Source organism: Patagioenas fasciata, chromosome 1 (assembly GCF_037038585.1).
Source record: "Patagioenas fasciata isolate bPatFas1 chromosome 1, bPatFas1.hap1, whole genome shotgun sequence".
NCBI lineage: Eukaryota > Metazoa > Chordata > Aves > Columbiformes > Columbidae > Patagioenas > Patagioenas fasciata.
In genome coordinates this window covers 200,704,896-200,722,598 of record NC_092520.1, presented here as the reverse complement: position 1 = coordinate 200,722,598, position 17,703 = coordinate 200,704,896, and the positions used below count along the sequence as shown (strand labels likewise).

Below are 17,703 nucleotides of genomic sequence, written 5' to 3'. Positions count from 1 at the left end.
TCAAAGACTTCTTGCTATAGGCTTGTTGAGAGACCTCTGTCAGACGCCCTTTACTGCATCGCGACAGCATGCACCACAGGTTTTTTGGCATATGAATTACCTGAAGACACCAGCTTCACCTGGCATCTTGCACTATTAAGTCCTGAATCAGATTTTTCAAGCACAAGCTGAAGAACCTCAGCACCAAGTTGAATGTGGCAGACAGAGAGATCCAGTAACTTAATCCATGCCCATATAAACTGAAAATCTTTCTTGCTAGTTAGTCCAAAATTCCTCTTAATAACAAGTTGTCAAGGCGCTCCTATAGCCCTATGTTGGAGTTAACTCCTTAAGAAATACTCTATACTATTTTTACTGAAGGTGATATTCCGTAATAATATATGCACTGTTATAAATCAAAACTTTCACTGGGACTACCAGAAACTTACGCTTCCCGCCTGCAGGACTCCTGTGATCCACAACTTTAACAAAATGTGATTTGAGTCAAGTTTTCTATAGGATTTTCCACTGCTTCCATCTCATACAACTCAGCCTTGGATAAATGGCTAACATTATTTGCCTCAAAGGTAAAACAGAATCTGATAATGTCCTAATTTTTAATTAACTAGGAACAAAAGGCCCATTTCAAGGAAATTACTTCATTTCACAGTGGAAATGGTTCAACTCTTGTGTAGTCTATTTTTATACATGGAAACCTATATTTCGTCTATAAACCACACACAGAGGCAGCTCAACAAGAAAAGATACATGTTTTTTATATCTCAATCAGAATTAGAAACAAGAAGTCATTTCACTTTCTCTGGTGACAACAGGGCTTGGTGTACACTCTAGTACACACGTCATTTTTCTGTTTCTCAAATCCTGTTATAAATTACAACAAGTAGAAGGAATGTCAGAGACAGATCTTTAGTGACAGTACTGTCAGTTGACAGTAAACCACACATGGTTTCCCCATCAATATTCAAAAGAGCTACCTTAAACTACAAGCAAACTAACATTTTCAGAATACCTGTTGCACAAACACTGGGAGAAATATCACCTGAATACCATCAAGATATGTGCCAGCTAACAAAACCAGATTTTTTAAAGAAGTCATTTATAGAACAAGAGTTTCAGATACATAGTCAAAAACATCAAAATCCTGATTCAAAACACAGAATGACTGATCAGAGAGCATTACCATTACTCCACTCTTTTTATCCAGTGTGTGGGTTGAGGAACTAAAGGACGGGTTTCAGAAAATAACTGTGTAACTATGAGGATAAACTACAATTCTGACTAAATTTCTGGGCACTATCATATATAATGTTTCATTCTTCCTCTGTCACTATTCCTTGAGACACATTAAATGAGGTGACAGCCACAACCAGGAGCCACGCCACCCTCCTGCAGAAGCTGTCCATGGAAAAAAAATCAAAAACAATTAAAAAACCACCAGGAATCAGATATATACCAAACCAGGCATTTGAACATCAGAATGCATACCAGAATTCAATCCCACTGTCATTTCTCATCCTATAGAAAACCCTCATGTATGGAAACCTTTGCTCACTATTCTTATTCCCAGCATTAAGATAAAAATGGTAAGAAAAAGCTTCTCTTGACAACAGCCAGAGTTTTGTACCCTGCCAATTCTGTGCTTTCACTCATCAAGCACCACCTGACTATTACGTCTGTTTAAGAACCAGAATCTCTGGAAGACCTTATTAGTTTACAGGGAAGAGAAACAAAATTATACAACATTCACCCTTCTCTTTTGCTCACCACAAAACCAAAGTCAACCCCAAATCGCCAACTAAGGTGGTCTAAATTCAATAACCTCACCTCTTTCTTTTGGGGTATGTGTTTAAAATGTTGTTATAATTTTCTTTCCCTCTCAGCCCATTCCAACATTCCCTACCACCACAAAAAGGTGAAAGATGAAGGCGGCTAAGAAAAGCAAGAATGTTTCATTCTGAAGATTTTGTTTGGTATGTTTTTAAAAGAGACAAACAGCACCATCGGCAAACCACTAGTAAGCACAAAATAAATAATAGTTAAAGAAAAAAGATCAACTCCAATCCCTATGCTTACATTAACCAGCTGTTTTTGTCATCTTCTTCTTTCACAATCTACTCATAAATAATTTTAGTTCTCTTCCTCCTGCTTTTCATAAAGTAGAATGCTGTACATTGCATGCTTTTTTTCCTACAGAAGTGTTCCTACCATCTCCCAATATCCTCAGTGTCTTATTTTTCCATGAAGAATGACAAAATCATCATGATATTTTTCTTAGGAATAAAGAAATACTGAAAGCGGAACTAATCTGTATCCCTTTAATTTTGTTCTGGTGTTGCCAAAGGATTTACCAAAAAGCTTTCCATCACATATTTATGTGGAAAGTCAAAACAGGAAAAATACATTGTAAACAACTATCCAATAGATTTAAGACTCCAGTTTGCATGCCTAATCATTAAGTAAAATGATCAAATTTGGGGATGCACAACAAGGATAGAAAATCTCAAATTTGAACATAACATCAGAAAAACAGAACAGAAGTTTTTATGTAACACCCTTAACGTTAAACAATAATGAGTCAGTATAGTTTGTGAAAAGATTATCTAAGACAAAACACACACACCATGAGACTAAAACCTCAATAATACAAACCCAGTGAACTGAGAAACTGAAGTTGACTATGACACCAAGTACCCAGATTTAGATCTAAATCCCATAGGTCATATTTAACCCTGCTGTAGTTCATGAAGATGCACGGGTTATCTTTTGCTCCTTTACAGCCTGTGCCTATCTAGAAACATTCCTAGCACTTAATGCTTGCACATTTGCTAAACTGATTAAGAATTCTGCATGTAAAACAACAAAATCCCCATTCTTTTACTATTTTCTTAAACATTGTACAAAGTAAAACATATGCCTCCAAAATTACTCTAAAATCAGTCACAGGTTATGACTGATAATAAAAGATTACTCTATGTATCTCAGGCATACAGTTACTGTGACTTTTTACAGGACACAAATTGTCAAATAGATATAGACTCCTTTTACTCTGCATGCTATCAACAAGACAATCTTCAATACTTCAAATATGCCATTCAACTTATAACAATTCAATATAAATTCTAAAAGCTGCTCCAATTCTGATAACCCCTCTTTTAGCCAAGCTGGTTGGTTGGTGGTGATTTGTCAGATAAGTTACACAATACAGTTTCTGCTTCCTGATTAGATAAGCAGATAAGTTTTTTTTCTGGCACAAACATTTACGCATAAAATTTTTCATTTTCTGTGAATACTTGCAACATTGTAATCCCTTCTCCCCAAACCTAAATGCCAGTTAAAGTCCACCATGGACATACTGCATTTGCTAAAGAAAAACATAAAGTAAGTATTAGCATGCAAAAAGCAATTCCGTCTACAAAACTGAACAAACGTTCAGGAAATTTCTCTCCCTCTGTGCCACCTAGAGATGCACTCTAGAATAAAGGAAAGCAGTGAGCAATATTTCTATGTCTTTATTCTGCCCTAAAGGTGGGGCACAGGGGGCACGTGGCCTTGGTGCATCTCTCATGTTACAGAAATTAACAGCACAGCCAGAACACGACCTGTTTTCCCAGGGATGTGCTAACAAGTATTGACCACTTAGGCAGGTGGAGATTTGGAAGTGTTCCTCCTCGCTATCACCAGGGAAGGATGCCTCCCAGGTCCCCATCAGGGTCAAGAGGTTGAGAAAAGCAGCACATCACTCTAAACACATACAGTATACAACCAGAAAGGAGGCAGAGATGCAGTGATGAAGCTAGCCAGAAGCATTTTTTGACATCTGACATTTTTTTCTACAAAACCAAAGTGAATCACCTTGGCATGGTCTGCAGGAGACCACTGTCTTCCCACCCTTTCCCCCACCATGTTCTCTATACAGTTTCACTAGTCTAAAAAGGATCCTTCCTTAACTGCTTAAAAGGGAACGGCCACATAAATCTAGTTGTGTCGACTAAAGCTGACAAAACGCAGACAAATATTAGAAGACATAAATGCAGTGAGATCAGATTTTACACTATCTTTATGAAACCAGATCCTGTCCATCCATCACCCCCAGTTACCTTATACCCATAAAGTCTGAGTTTTCCAAGACACCACTTACAATCTCCTGGCACCACAAATGCCATAAGAAGGCCTACTCAAATAGATAAGATTGCAAAGAAAAACGAGTTGGGTTTGGTATTAAGACCCAACACGACCACAACCCCTGTTTATTAACAAAGCAAACAAAAAAAGCCAACATGTCGCACAACAGATGTGTGCAAGATCAGAATAAACACAAAAGTATTTCTGCAAGTACGTGAACAATGTTTTCTGCACACCCATCTGACTCTTCACATTTTTCTCCACTTTTATTAATAACAATAGTGAGGCTCAAGGAAGACTTACTGTGGGTGTTCAGACACCCATTATCGGATGGGTGTGGTGAAAACACCTGTATTAACAGACTGCTTAAGTGAGTACAGTAGAAACATTTCAACACATACTAATGTATTCAAACTTCGTGAAAGTTATTTCTAAGTGATCCAAAGCAAGCTACTACTTGGAAGTAATAAAATTCCTAAAGCTTTTTATTTTCTAAGTATAAGCCATTTTTCTGCTTTTGAAGTGTGTTACAATCTAAGTAGTATAAGGGCTAATAAGTGCTTCACACCTGTCACTACCATAGTGTCAGCAATGACATTACGCTTTGGAAATAATTCTTCTGGACAGCGAGTTTAAACAGAGCTTCTTTGACAGAGCCTCTAATCAGCCCCAGAAATAAACAATGAGAGACTAGAGCTGATAATCTAAACTGAATCATTCTAGGAAACAATTTGCACATTAGGTATGACTAAGGAGTAGGGATGCACTTCAATCTTTACGTCTCAAGTAAGCTTATAATAAGAATTTGTGTTTAAGGACTTCTAGGTGCAAAACATTTAATCGCAACAAATTAAGCTCCTTATGAAGGTCAAGTTCCTGTAGCAAGATTTTTGTTTGTTTACTTTTGAATCAAATGTACACTCAACATTACTGTTAGATGTACAAACTGTCTGAGCCTTGAACCTTTTACCTATAAATATACTACACGAAAATCCCAGTTCTGCCTCTAACTTATTTTTGGGCTGGCAAAATAGAGAGGTTCAGGCACGTACGAATCCAGACAGGAACACAATCAAGCTTGGCATCTCTATAAAGGTCTTTCGAAAGGGAGGTTTTATGGTATTTTAAGTAATTTTATTTAATGTGTACTCCATGCAGTTCTATAGTTTATCACACAAATCTACGTTACTGATTAATTCATTCTTTCTCAAGACCTTGTTTAGAAAACATAAGATTCCTTTAAGCTGCCAAGATGCTCAAAATTAAATGCACGTGTAACGACAACTATAATATAATGAGAAACTTAACATAATTTCAGAATATATATTATGACACTACAGGTAATAGCAAAATTTCTCTCAGCATCACTAAGTCACACCGAAGTTTCACTATCATGGGATTGTTCAGTATGAACTGACTTCGTAAGAAATACTTCTCATGACAGAAAGGTTGTATATGTATATCAGTTTCTTGACAGAAGAGAAACAAACAGGAAGCTACTTGAAAATACGTCCCAAACCATTTCACTAGCTGCTTTAGGTGTTATCCCAGCAGGATGTTAACGACGCATGTCACAAACAAAATATGTCAATTTGGTTTGCCTACGCTCACCACTAAAGTTTCTCCTCTCACAACTGACAGAACTGTGTCGGGCATGGCATACCGGCAAAAACCATTAGCCTGGAATTTGCCTGTTCATACTTATGGTACCAGGAAACCTTGTGGCCAAAATGGCATATTATATTTAGTTTTGCATAATATGCACGGCTTAGTCTAACATACAATAATATTAGATGTTGGCTGCTCAGGTGACTGTAAGTCACGCTTAGTGAGAACGGAAGAGTAAACTGACTTGACCTGAGGTGAATGAACGCAAAGATCATAACAGACCATTTCTCTCCATGAGTGAAAATGTTTTTCACTAGTCACCAATGACAATACAACACGTGAAGCTGATGCACAGGTTTCTGTGCTTATCTTCACGCAGAAGCAAGTGAAATGTTGCACCAAGGGACAGGGTCCTTGAAAAAAATCCAATATGGCCACTGACGTGCAGTTGTCTTTTGACTTAAAATTGCCTTATCTTTCACCATGTCTGTCAGTCACATGTGTACACCTGTTATACTCGTACTTCAAAAGAAGTTGACACAGTGACAGTCATCTGCGTGTATCCAACCCTGAAACATTCTACACAGCAGAGAGATCCACATGCTATGAGACTAACCTGTCAAGGCCAAACCACAGTCATCCACAGCCACCAAGAGACAGACAGGTAGAGAGGTGTGCCAGCACTATCCACTTACCTTCTTTATTAAGCCTCATAACCTCCCTGCTTTTTCCACCCTCCTTTCCAGTCTCTTCTAGATCTACACCTGCAGAAGAGAAGCAGAGTCAGGAAGCGCCGTGGGCCCAGAGGTGTGCATTTATTGTTTGGCGGGGGGAGGAGGAGAGGTGAGGAGGTGAGCAGTGTTTCTATTTGCAACAGCGAAAGCACAATGGTCGGGGCATCTGCCAGGGAGCGGAACCGCCGGGCCCCGCAGCAGCCCCCTCCAGCCCCCGCCGCAGCATCCTCCGGCCCCTCCGCGCCGCGCATCCTCCCCCTCGCCCCCTTCCCCCACCGCGCCGCCGGCCCAGCGGCGGAGCCCGCGCCGCGGGGCAGCAGCACAGCGCGGCGTGCGCCAGCGCCTCCCGCACACATGGCACCGGGGGCTCGGCGCGTCAGCTGAGCGCCCGGGGGGGCGGCACCTCCCGCCGCGCGGCGCGGCCCCGGGAGGAGCGGGGCGGGGGGGGCGGCCCGGCCGGGCCCCCGGCCCCCGGCCCCGCCGCCGTGCGTGTGCTCCGGGGGAGGGGAGCGGCGTGCCGAGCCGCCGGCCGGTCCCTGCCCTTACTGTGCGGGGGGGCGGCGCCGTGCGCGTGCGGGGGGGCGGCCTCCCGCACCCAGGCGGCCCAGGGCTGGCCCAGGAACGCCTCGGGACTGGGCACGGGCCGCTCCAGGGCCGCCATGGCGCCGCGCCTGCTCCTGCCTCCTTGTTGCTTTTCCCGTTTCCTTCGGCGGCGGCGAGCGAGCGAGCGAGACACGGGATTCGAGAACGCCGCACGTCATCCTCGGGACGTTCCGCCGCCCACACGGGGGTAGTGTCAGCCCCTGCTCCCTATCAGATCGGGCTCCCCGCCGCCCAGCGCGCATGCCCGCGCCCCCCGCGCCTGCGCGCCGCGCCCCGCGACGCCGCCGGCAGCCGGGCCTGCCGCCCGCCCCGAGGGGGGCGCCGGGCCCACGGCAGACCCGCGCTGCCGCTCCGCGCCCCGCGCAGCGCCGCCGCCCGGCCCGGACCGGCCCGGCTCGGCTCGGCTCGGCCCGGCCCGGCTCGGCTCGGCTCGGCTCGGCCCGGCCCGACCCGACCCGACCCCGTCTGGTCCGGCCCGGCGGAGCCGCCGTGGAGCGGAGCGGAGCTGGGCCGGCGGCCGAAGAGCCTCGCCGGGAAGGCAGCCGCTGGCGTTGCGCGCCCCGGGGTTGCGCGCCCCGCGCCTCGCAGCGCCCTACAGTAAGTCCATGGGACACGCTTTCGGTAACTGCTGCGCGGCCCTCGCACCCCAGCGCTGCCCGAAGGCGGACCCGGGCTGCGGTGTCGGGGCTCCCCCTCCCGCAGACTTCTTCCAGCTGCGCTGCTGTGGATCACCTATAACCACAACCACAGCCATTTTGTTGTCCAAATACTACCTAATCTGTGCTTGAGTACAGGCTTCGCCTGTTTGCAAATAGATATTTTTCTTGTTTTGGTGTTTTTAAGCTGCAGTGCAGCAGTTCTCTGAACTCACAGGTCCCGCTCTTTGCAAATAATACCAAGGTGCTCATCGTGCTGTACATAACCATACATGCTTTTCATTTAATTCTCTGACTGTGACATTTTTCATTTACTTCTCTGTTGAGGTAAGGATAGAAAACAACACTACTGTGAAAATTTTTGTACTCATACCTCATTTCAGTAAGGGGTTACAGCATAAACTTATTGCTCCAGCTCTCACCTATGAAGCCAAACATAAATGCCACTGGTGAAGGACTTGGCTTCATGTAAGCAGCTTTACTGGCTCCCCACGCAGCATCATTCTTGCAGCTGTACAGCCCCAGCAAGAGCATTGACGATGGAAATTTATGGTGGTCCCTTCTCTGTCCTGCCTCTCCTCCCTGCCAAGCATTTAAGGCATTTTGTCACCACTTTTTGCTGGTTCAAAGTGTTGTGGGGCAACACTGAAGAAGAATATGGAATTAATCTAGACTCAAGAAAAAAGAACAGCATTTAGCACCCACTCAACGGTTGGAGCAGTGGTCAGAGGGGCAGGACAACAGTTGCTGATGTGAGCACTGCTGCCTGCGGAAAGGTACATGGTACTATTCTTTACAATGGATTTAAGTAAATTTCTTACAGTTTCATTAAGACTAGGCTCTTTGCAGCACCAAAATGGGTAAATGTTTGGGGTAAAGAACAAATAATTTGCCTTATATATACTGTCAACAGATGCAGTGTTAAATACAGGCAGCATCCACATTCCACTTCTTCCGAAAAGTAGCTGGAATATACAAGTCCCATCATTAAAACCCAGAGGCAAGCCTGAAAGCTTTCATACTGTATGGCCTGGCCAGAGTGGCTCCAGTCATGTAACATTAGCTACAGGAACACAATTAAAACAATCGAAGCAGAAAGCTCACCACATTACGCCTCAAAAGAGAACCAGTCAATCACAGGCTTATTAGCAACCAACATGAAGCAGCCATAGATGAGTGACCTTAGGTATATTGCACATGGAATTTCCAGAAACAGGAAGAATAGTCGTCGTATAATACAACACCCTGGCCAAGACCTCTTCTGGAATATTAAATGCTGTTCCAGCCACCAGTTTAAATTAATCTTCCTGCAAAAAAGTGTGGAAAGGGTTATTAGAAGGATCAGAGGAATTAAGAGTCTATCATATGAGAAGAGCTTGACTTAGTTGAGCAAAATTTAGGCGGAGATGGATACGATTGATGTTTTTAATTATAAGGAGGCATAATCATCAGTGAGGAAGAATAAGCATAAAGTGTTTATGTTGAGCTTGAAAACCCTGCTCCCTACACATAAAACTCTTTAGTCAGAAATAGCAACATGGAATTCCTAGGAGGAATGATAAATGATGTGAAGTTAATAGTCAACCATGCTTGGCAGTCGTGCTCAAATTCACTACAAGATAGTTGAGTGAAAGTCTTGACAGTGGCCAAATAGTGTCATAATTAAGGAAGTTACACTGCACAGCTTATACCATAAAACTTCTGTGATTACCCAAGACATGTGTCTGGAGAGAAGATAGAAAAGAAAGTCATGTGAGCACCCAGGAAATCCCCGTCAATGAAAACCAACATAAGATTTCAGGAAAGTATGTATGGCCAAACGCCTAACTAAAATTAAACAAGGCCACAGGATACACAAGCAATAAAGCAATTCCTAACCACACAACTGAGAAAAAAGGGGAGGGGAAAACTATTCAATACAAGCTGCCACAAACCAAGCAAAAAGAGTGAAGAAACTTTCCAGTTTTAACACATGGCACTAATCTACATGCTGCTTACCATGACACACTGCAGAACTACAGTCTAGGCTCCAACAGCAACAGGCCATATGAGGGAAAATTAGCATAAAATCAAAGAGGCAAGATGTACTAATTCCTTCCTAAAAAGAAACGATCCAGTGACTTACAGTTTGAGATAAAGGTTTCCAAAGCCCTCCCAAAGGAATTCTTCCTCCTCCCTACCATATGTATTCAAGATTATCATTAAACAAATGGTTCCACAATCATCAGAACAGACATGCGCAGCTTTCCAATGATCAGCATCTTTTGTTTGAAAAGTGCAAGTTCTGCTTTGATTATGTCTATGCTACCTTTGTGATCTGCACCAACAAGCTAACCCCATCCATGAGCAAATCATAGATTGATTTGTCTCTGTTGGCTTATAGAGTGCCAATCCTGAAGCTGCAGAAAAGTAGCCCCAAGAACACCACTTACTTCACTCCAGACTGAAGCCAAATCAGACTAGTGTATGTAGCATGAACAACTGTGTGTTATGCTCCAGAGCCCTATAGCAAAATAGGAAGAGAGCTGATCTAACACTTTTTCCCATGCTTGGGAATATACGTAGTTCTCTCTTGTGAACGTGAACTCAGGCTGCAGCTTTACCGTAGCAGGGACATTCAGGTCGTTTCTTCTTCCTTTTTCCTGACATCTGCTTTCACAAAATTTGTAGAAAGATGATTATATTTTAGACTTTTACTCCTTCTTCAAATTTGTTTTGTATTAGTCAATGGATCCAAATCTTTTGTGTGGGGAGGAAAAAAGGGAGGGAAAAGCACAAATGATCACAGAATACTTATTTTCATAGGAAATTATTACAAAAACTGCACATGAACATGTAGTTTAAACATCCTCTGTTTCTTTTCCACCTGCTCACCCATACAGAAATGTAATTCTTCCATGACCTTGAACAAGTCACTCTGCCATAGAAAAATAATTAAGTCAGTCAGGAAAGGTACTTCTTGCCCTCCCCAGTCCCTGTGGATCTTTTTTATTTCAACTGCTAAGTAGGGGCTTCGTTTTACTGTGTGTTTTTTCAGAATTTAATGTAATGTAGCCTTGATCTTGGTTATAGCTTCTAAATACTACAGTGATCCAATCATAACATAGAATTTAAAAAGTAAAACTATAAGCAAATTAAGGTCTTTAATTAATAAGCAGCAAAATATGGATGAAACCTTAACTCTAATCTTTTTAATCCATATATCACTGGTCTTCTGATAAGAAGATCTCCAAATGTAAGCTTTCTGCTAAGTAACCAGGAGATAAAAATCATATGTTCCTTTATCTACTTACTAGAATTATAGTTAAAGACTTCTGCTTTATAAAAGGACAGGAAAAGTTACCACATTTAGAAGAGATCCACAGCTGTGTATCAATATTTGGCTTATGTAGAGATCAATCCAACATTTATATAATTTTCGGGATCTAAATGTTAAGAGATAACAAACTAAATCACATGTGGCTCTCAGGAACACCATATGTAATCACCATGTACAAATAAATAATGACATGATTCCATTTCAACTCCACTGTTATACACTGATAAAATCCCAGGAGTTTGCTGAAGCTGCATGTGTAGTCATAACAACAACAACAAAAATTTGTGACCCTCTGCTTTAATCATGTATACCTGGCAATAGCTGCACCAGATGGCTTTAAACTGGGTACAAAAGTATTACAAAAACCATCTGTATAAGGCTTCAGTATCATAATGAGATTATAATCATATGATGTTTCGTGTGACAAAGTCGTTATGATTTAAGCAGTTTGTAAAGAGATTCGTTAGTGCTTCTCAGGATCCTATTTTGCAATGGATTTACCACAATAGTGGTTTTTATGTTATATGGCAGAAATTATTACATAGCAGACAGTTTTATGAATCCAGGTATCTACTTTGGTGGGGATGGAACAGTAGATGAATCATAAGACTTTCTTAAAGATAGTCAGTGATGCAGTTTGCATAAGAAAAGCACCAGTAAACTAGCTGGGTATCAGTCTCAGATGTACAGAAACTTCAGTCCTCCTCCAGGATTTTGAGAAGTGTAAAACTCATTTATATGTTCACTCATGTGCACATGATTTTTACAGTAGATTTTTACACTCCTGCTAATTTTAACCTGTAAATTTTCTATCTGTAGTCTTCCTTTCCACAGCAGATAAATGAAGTTTCTGTTTAATATTACAGCTGCAGATCAGGGGAAATGACACCAGAGAAGTTTGTATTCGAAAGGTGCAAAACCCACCGCAAAACCTGCCTTTCTCTGGTGAAACTGATTCAGAAACTTTGAGGTTTTTTAATACAGTGTAGCATCCTAGTCTGCTATGCGATAGTTAGAGTAGCTAAATTAATTGACTAGAACAGATACTTTGGAAGGCCTATATATGGGTTTCTGCAAAAAGATTGATACAGGATGGCCATTAAAACAACTCAGCACTTAGCAAGCCAAATTAAAAGCCCCTACCAGCCAGTCTCCCTGAAGCCACTCTGGCCAGTTCAGTCCCTGTGCTATTTCTGTTTGCTTCGTAATTTCAGGAGGTGTCTCAAACACGTGAGTGCCATCACGGAAGACTTGAGCTAGGAAAGTGTATTAAATAGACACTTATAGCAGAGAATTCTATTTTAACGTCCTCTGAAATAACACAAGAAAAAAAAATCTAAATTAAGCTTTTGGTTGCATCTTAGCCAAAGAAGCCAGCATTTAAAAAAGAAACAGAAAAATGGAGAATTGAAACAGAAAATCTAAGCAAGATACTCTTGTATCCCAACAAAAACATATTTCTCAAACAAGTGTTGCAAGTTACTTTATCCCCAACAATGACTGAAACACTATAGCAAGCAGTAATGGGATGAAACAGGAAATCTAAGGAGACGTATGCTGCACAAATCTATGAATAGAAAATGCACAACAACAAAACTTACAACAGTGAACTCTGGAAAGTTTAAAGATAAAATGCTACTGAAAAAACAGGCCATGAACTAGAGGTGGAAATTAACAGTTACTACACATTTCATACCCAAGAGAATTATGCAAGCACTGGGAAAAATAAATCGCACATTCTTTGGTTCCAGTGTCTAAAAGCTTGTTCTAAACAATTTTGCTCAAGTATTGGTTAGACTCTAAATCCATTAACACAGCACTGTACTGCAGCTAATGTATGCTGCTTTTCAAGAGGATTATTTGTCTACTGTGTTACCATATCTGGACTGTTTCTGATACCATGATGGTAACTATCATTTATCATAAGACTGCTTTGTACAGTGCAGACCTGCATCGTCACTGGACACAGCAACTTACCAATTGCTTGTAAGAAGCAAAGCAGTTTCATCTTTTTCTGAAACAGTTCCAGTTTTCAGCCAGCAGTTCCTGAGAGTTCCGTTCATACCCATCTTCTTTCCCAATACTTTCTCTCCCTCAAGAGCATTCTCTGTGTCCGAGCTTCCACCAAACACCTGAACATCCAGTCTCAGCACTATGGTACAACCTGTATGAAATATTTATCTCAAACTCACTTTTTAAAACACACTACCCAGGGTCCCTGGTCTAACACTTCATCAGGTGGGAGTACATTCACTGCAGAAGACTGAGGGGTAGATTCTTAACGGTGTGGCTGTTTGAGAAGATGTGAGACATGACTGACAGATCAAAGAGTACTTCATAGGCTAAAATTCAGCTTCCCTGTATTGACAGCTACTCAGGAAAGATCACAGGGGTATTGTTTTAAAACACTGTCAGTGTGTGTTTCATACCGTGTCTTGAAATTACTAAGCGTATCTAGCACTGGTGCAGCGAATCTCTTGTATTTTACTTATTAAATATTTATCCGTTTTGTTTTATTTGAAATGAGGTTTTGGTAAATAACAACAATAATAATACTTTTGAAGGCCATATCCAGAGTCTAGAGGAAGGCTCTTAACCATCCGATTGGGAAAGAAAATAAGAAACTTGTAGGAGTTCCCTGCGTTTTTGAAACGCATAGCAAAGTTCTTTGGATTTTGAGATATAAAAGCACTTGGGGATGGAGAAAGATTTCCCCCTCAGTAAGAAGTCCACATTCAAACAGCATTCTACATTCCTAGGGTTTTCTCTCTCCCAGTGCCCGAGTGAATAACGAAAACCACAAAACCTGTGTCCCCAAAGATCTTCACACATTTCTCATGAGGTAGGCATAGAAACGTTTTCATTAAAAATTAAGTTTTCCCTGCTGAATAATGTATATTATAACTTTCTGTTCACCAACCATGTTTGCATATGTTGGCAACAGGCAGCACCAACTTACTGCATCTCCCTCACTGCGTCAGAATCAATTTTCTTCTGTTCCCTCACAACGTAGATGCCATATTTCTCCTGTTTGCAACCCTCTTTCTCCCAAAGACTGCCCTTTTCTGAATTTTGCACCCTCTTTTCTGTCACTTTCACCCTAACACTGCAGGGTGGGTTTTCATCTCCCATCAGGTCACTGCGGAAGCACCACCTTGGAGCCTGTTTTTCACTCCCAGTCCCTCACTCTCTGCCCTCTCACTTGGGCCCAGCTGCCTCACCAAACACTACCACATCTCTTAGTATGTCTTGTCTTGCTTTCTATCCCCTGCTTTGCAGTTAGGAGCCTCTTCTCTCCCCTGCCTCCCTCAATGGAGGACAGGTCCCTCTCAGCCCTAAGTCACCTCTCCAACTCCCACCCATGAGCTGCCTCTCTCCTCAGAAAGCTGGTTGGAGTTGCCCTCTTCTCTCTAAATGCTTCCTCCCCTGCTTGGGGGAAGCACCCTTACTTCTCCCCTCCTTCCAGCAGCCTGCTCTCCTCTGCCTCTGCCTGGAGAGCCAGCAGTCCTTCCCAGCCTTGCCCTGACTGGAGGCCCCTTTCACTCAGCGCAGGCACCTGCCTCCCCTCCCGCCATTTTCGACAAGTGCTGGCACACAGGCTGTCCCCTTCTCCCAGCAGCTCACTGATCCCGACTGTAAATGGGTCTAGAATCATAGAATGGTTTAGGTTCGAAGGGACCTTCAAATGTCACCTAGTCCAACCCCCCTGCAATAAGCAGGGACATCTTCAACCAGATCAGGTTGCTCAGAGCCCTGTCCAGCCTGGCCTCGGATGTCTCCAGGGATGGGGCATCTACCACCTCTCTGGGGAACCTGTTCCAGACTCATCCATGGCAGGGCCTGGCATGAGTGGACTGAGGATAGGCACCCCTAGGGCTGCTTGAACAGCAAAATAAAAGTGTCAGCCTAGGCAGGCTCATCCCTCAGCATTTGGGATACACTTGGGTCAACTTCAACCTGGCTCTGAAAGTGTGGGGCCACCCAGACAAGAGGTTTGAGCAAGGACCAAACTGTGATGCGTTTGGTAGAGGTCACATTTGGGCCCTAAATCTGTCAATATCAGAGAGGTCCAAGTCTGCTCACATGGCTCTCCAAGCCCTCCCTGCTTCCAGAAGCTGCCTCCAATCACACCTTGCTTGAGGTTCTGAAATGTTTTGACAGTTGTTATAGTGTGTCCTATTTCCAGCTCTTACAGGAAGCAGACGTGTTGAAATCACCAAAGAAAGCAAGCCTGTTCGTCTTGTATTTCTGGCTAAGGCTGGAAGTGGAGTGCAAGAAATCAGTTGTGTCTCATCTATTGTACAGGGAAACCTCTTGCAGCTCCTCACGTCAACGTGCTAACTTTGCAAAGAGATTTGTCCTGATGAGATTCACATCCCAACCTGGAAGAGTCGATAGGATCTCCTGTAAGCACTGCAAATTCCGTACTCAGTCCAAATGGATCCAAAGGCCTTAGCAGGAATTTGGGCATAGTGAATGACATGCCTGACAGCTTAAAGGCCACTGCAGTAAAAAACATGTTTTATATTTTAGCATTGGCTTACATGCAATGAGGAATTGTTTCACAGACATTTTGATACTATCATCCTTGAAAACGTCTCACAGGCCACCCTACACTTCCGTCATCAAACTCTTTGCCGGACATTTTACAGAGGTGATATGGCTGCAGAGACCAGGTGTGGGTGGACCTCAGTTATGGTCTCACAGATTTGATGAACTTTTGAATTAAATCCTCCTGTTAATGATATAAATAGATCCTTTGGGTGGTCTGTTTATAGGAAAACTACGGTTTAACAAGTGTTCCTAAGGTATTATTTCCTTCAAGCAGACAAATTTGCACATGGTACTAATGATACTCTGGGGTTAAATGCGAAAGCATAGGTAGTCAAGACATAATAAAAGCTGAGACATTATTAAAAATATCCAGTGTTACCTATGAGGAGTGCACACTTTCAAAATGCATAGGAGCTAAAGTTGCAACTTCCCAGGTTCAGATTAAGAAAATCTTTGTACATTTATGGCCATCAAACATTTTAACGGCCAATAACCTCCAGTGATGCAGCTCTGTGTGCTGAATCAAGTCCTATTTTCTAGATAATCAGCATGTGGCATCTGGTTTATGCAAAAGTTACAAGACTGTGAAAAGTGAACAATACTGTTTCAGTAAAAAAAAAAAAAAAAACACAAAACCAAAACACAACAACAACAAAACCTAAAAAAAATTATACAATTATAATTTAAGTATTTTGTAGTTCAGCTTCAGGTACCTGCTTGCTTGATGCAAGATTATAGCCCAAACTGGCTGTTGTTTACCAAATCTTTTAACCAACAGATAAAAAATGCTTTTCCTTTAAGAGATCGTGGACATCTATGGATTGTCTCTGTGTTTAATTTTGCTGAATAATAATAATAATTGATAAATTAACAATATTCAGATTCAAACCAGTTACTAAACACAAACTCCTCTTCCTCCTTATGTGGAATTGGCGTCTTCTGCATATACTAAATCTGACTCTCTCATTTTTACTTGCATTCATATTTACATTCAAGGACTCTATAATAATTTGCTAATACAATGCCTGTTTTTCCTTCTGTGTTAAGAACTTTTTTTTTCTCACAGTGTTGGAACTTCTATTGACTCTAAAATACTATGACAATTGTGGCTACCAAAATCAGAAGGCTTTATGTATAGTGGGCTGAAAAATCTTGCAGAAGATGATCTGTCTGAGCGTTTTTTGACTGTTAGTTCTCTATGGCAAGAGGTGTCTACTCTTCTGCTTACAAGAACAGTGGAGCCTTTTTTTTTTTTTTTGTGCCATCATGCATCATCATAATTAGCACAGTTGATACAACTCAGTCAAATCTATTAGCTTAAGCAGTGGCATTTCGTTGAATTATGTGTTGACGTCACAGTAGAGTTGGGTACTTTTAAATATTTCTAAACTTGTTCTTAACCAATGAAGCAAAACCTATGTCAAGCTGTTATAAACAAACACAAAGTTAGAGGCTATATGTGAACAGAGTTGTGGTGGTAAAAAAAGCTAACAGCAGTCTCTTGATAAAAACAACGATTAATGGCAGTACGATATATATTCCTTAAAATGGAGAGATGAGTCTACATTGGAGGGACTAGAAATGGTGTCGTTTGGAGAACTTACAGGTGCACGGACCCATGAACATCTGTGTTCTGGATTTGTACAAAGAAAACTCAAAGTGCATCTCTAGGTCCTGAAAGTGCTCATATATGGGTGAATCCCTTATTCAGGGTTTAATGTTTTTGCCTATGGAAATTTTTACATCAGCTGACAAAACCCCTGCAGTCTGTCTTTGTCAGTCTGAATCTTAATGTAGCCAACTGTTCCATTCAGTTCTCACACTACATTTGTGGTGTCAGAGTCTAAGAGCATGCAGTGTCAGCCATGGGATTATTGGTCCTAGATTTTGCAAAATTTCCCATACACACTTTTAAAACAACAGCAGATTATTATGAGGCTTGGCAGATACTACAGACATAATTGTTTTCAGCAGTTACAATAGATGTTTTAAAAACATTTCCTTATCCAAACCTTTAGTTAGTTCAGGGCTGGTGAAATGCAATCCTTCCTATTGTCTCCTGTGCTCAGTGTATCCTCTGGGCACAGCAACCAGCAGGACCTCCCTC

At 42.0% G+C, this 17,703-nt stretch overlaps 1 protein-coding gene and 1 long non-coding RNA gene across 5 annotated transcripts in view; one reads left to right on the top strand and one right to left on the bottom strand.

Moving 5' to 3' along the window:
- ATXN7L1 (ataxin 7 like 1) overlaps positions 1 to 7,286 on the bottom strand; it is a 114,270-nt gene extending 106,984 nt beyond the window's left edge. For 3 of the 4 annotated variants that reach the window (XR_011737071.1, XM_065844536.2, XM_065844602.2), the window contains exons 1-2: positions 7,011 to 7,285; positions 6,426 to 6,494 (exon numbers count right to left, since the gene is read on the bottom strand). Coding sequence is in view for 3 of the 4 variants with exons in the window: in XM_065844536.2 (XP_065700608.1) it covers positions 6,426 to 6,494; positions 7,011 to 7,125 (184 nt within the window). In the remaining variant the exon portion in view is untranslated. Of the gene's footprint in view, positions 1 to 6,425; positions 6,495 to 7,010 lie in introns of all 4 variants that reach the window. The other variant, XM_065844546.2, reaches the window with a different exon arrangement.
- Positions 7,287 to 7,519: 233 nt separating this feature from the next.
- Positions 7,520 to 16,229, top strand: LOC139826937 (uncharacterized). Its single transcript, XR_011737070.1, has 2 exons — positions 7,520 to 7,664; positions 15,229 to 16,229. It is a non-coding gene; the product is annotated as an uncharacterized lncRNA (long non-coding RNA).
- The last annotated feature ends 1,474 nt before the right edge of the window (positions 16,230 to 17,703 follow it).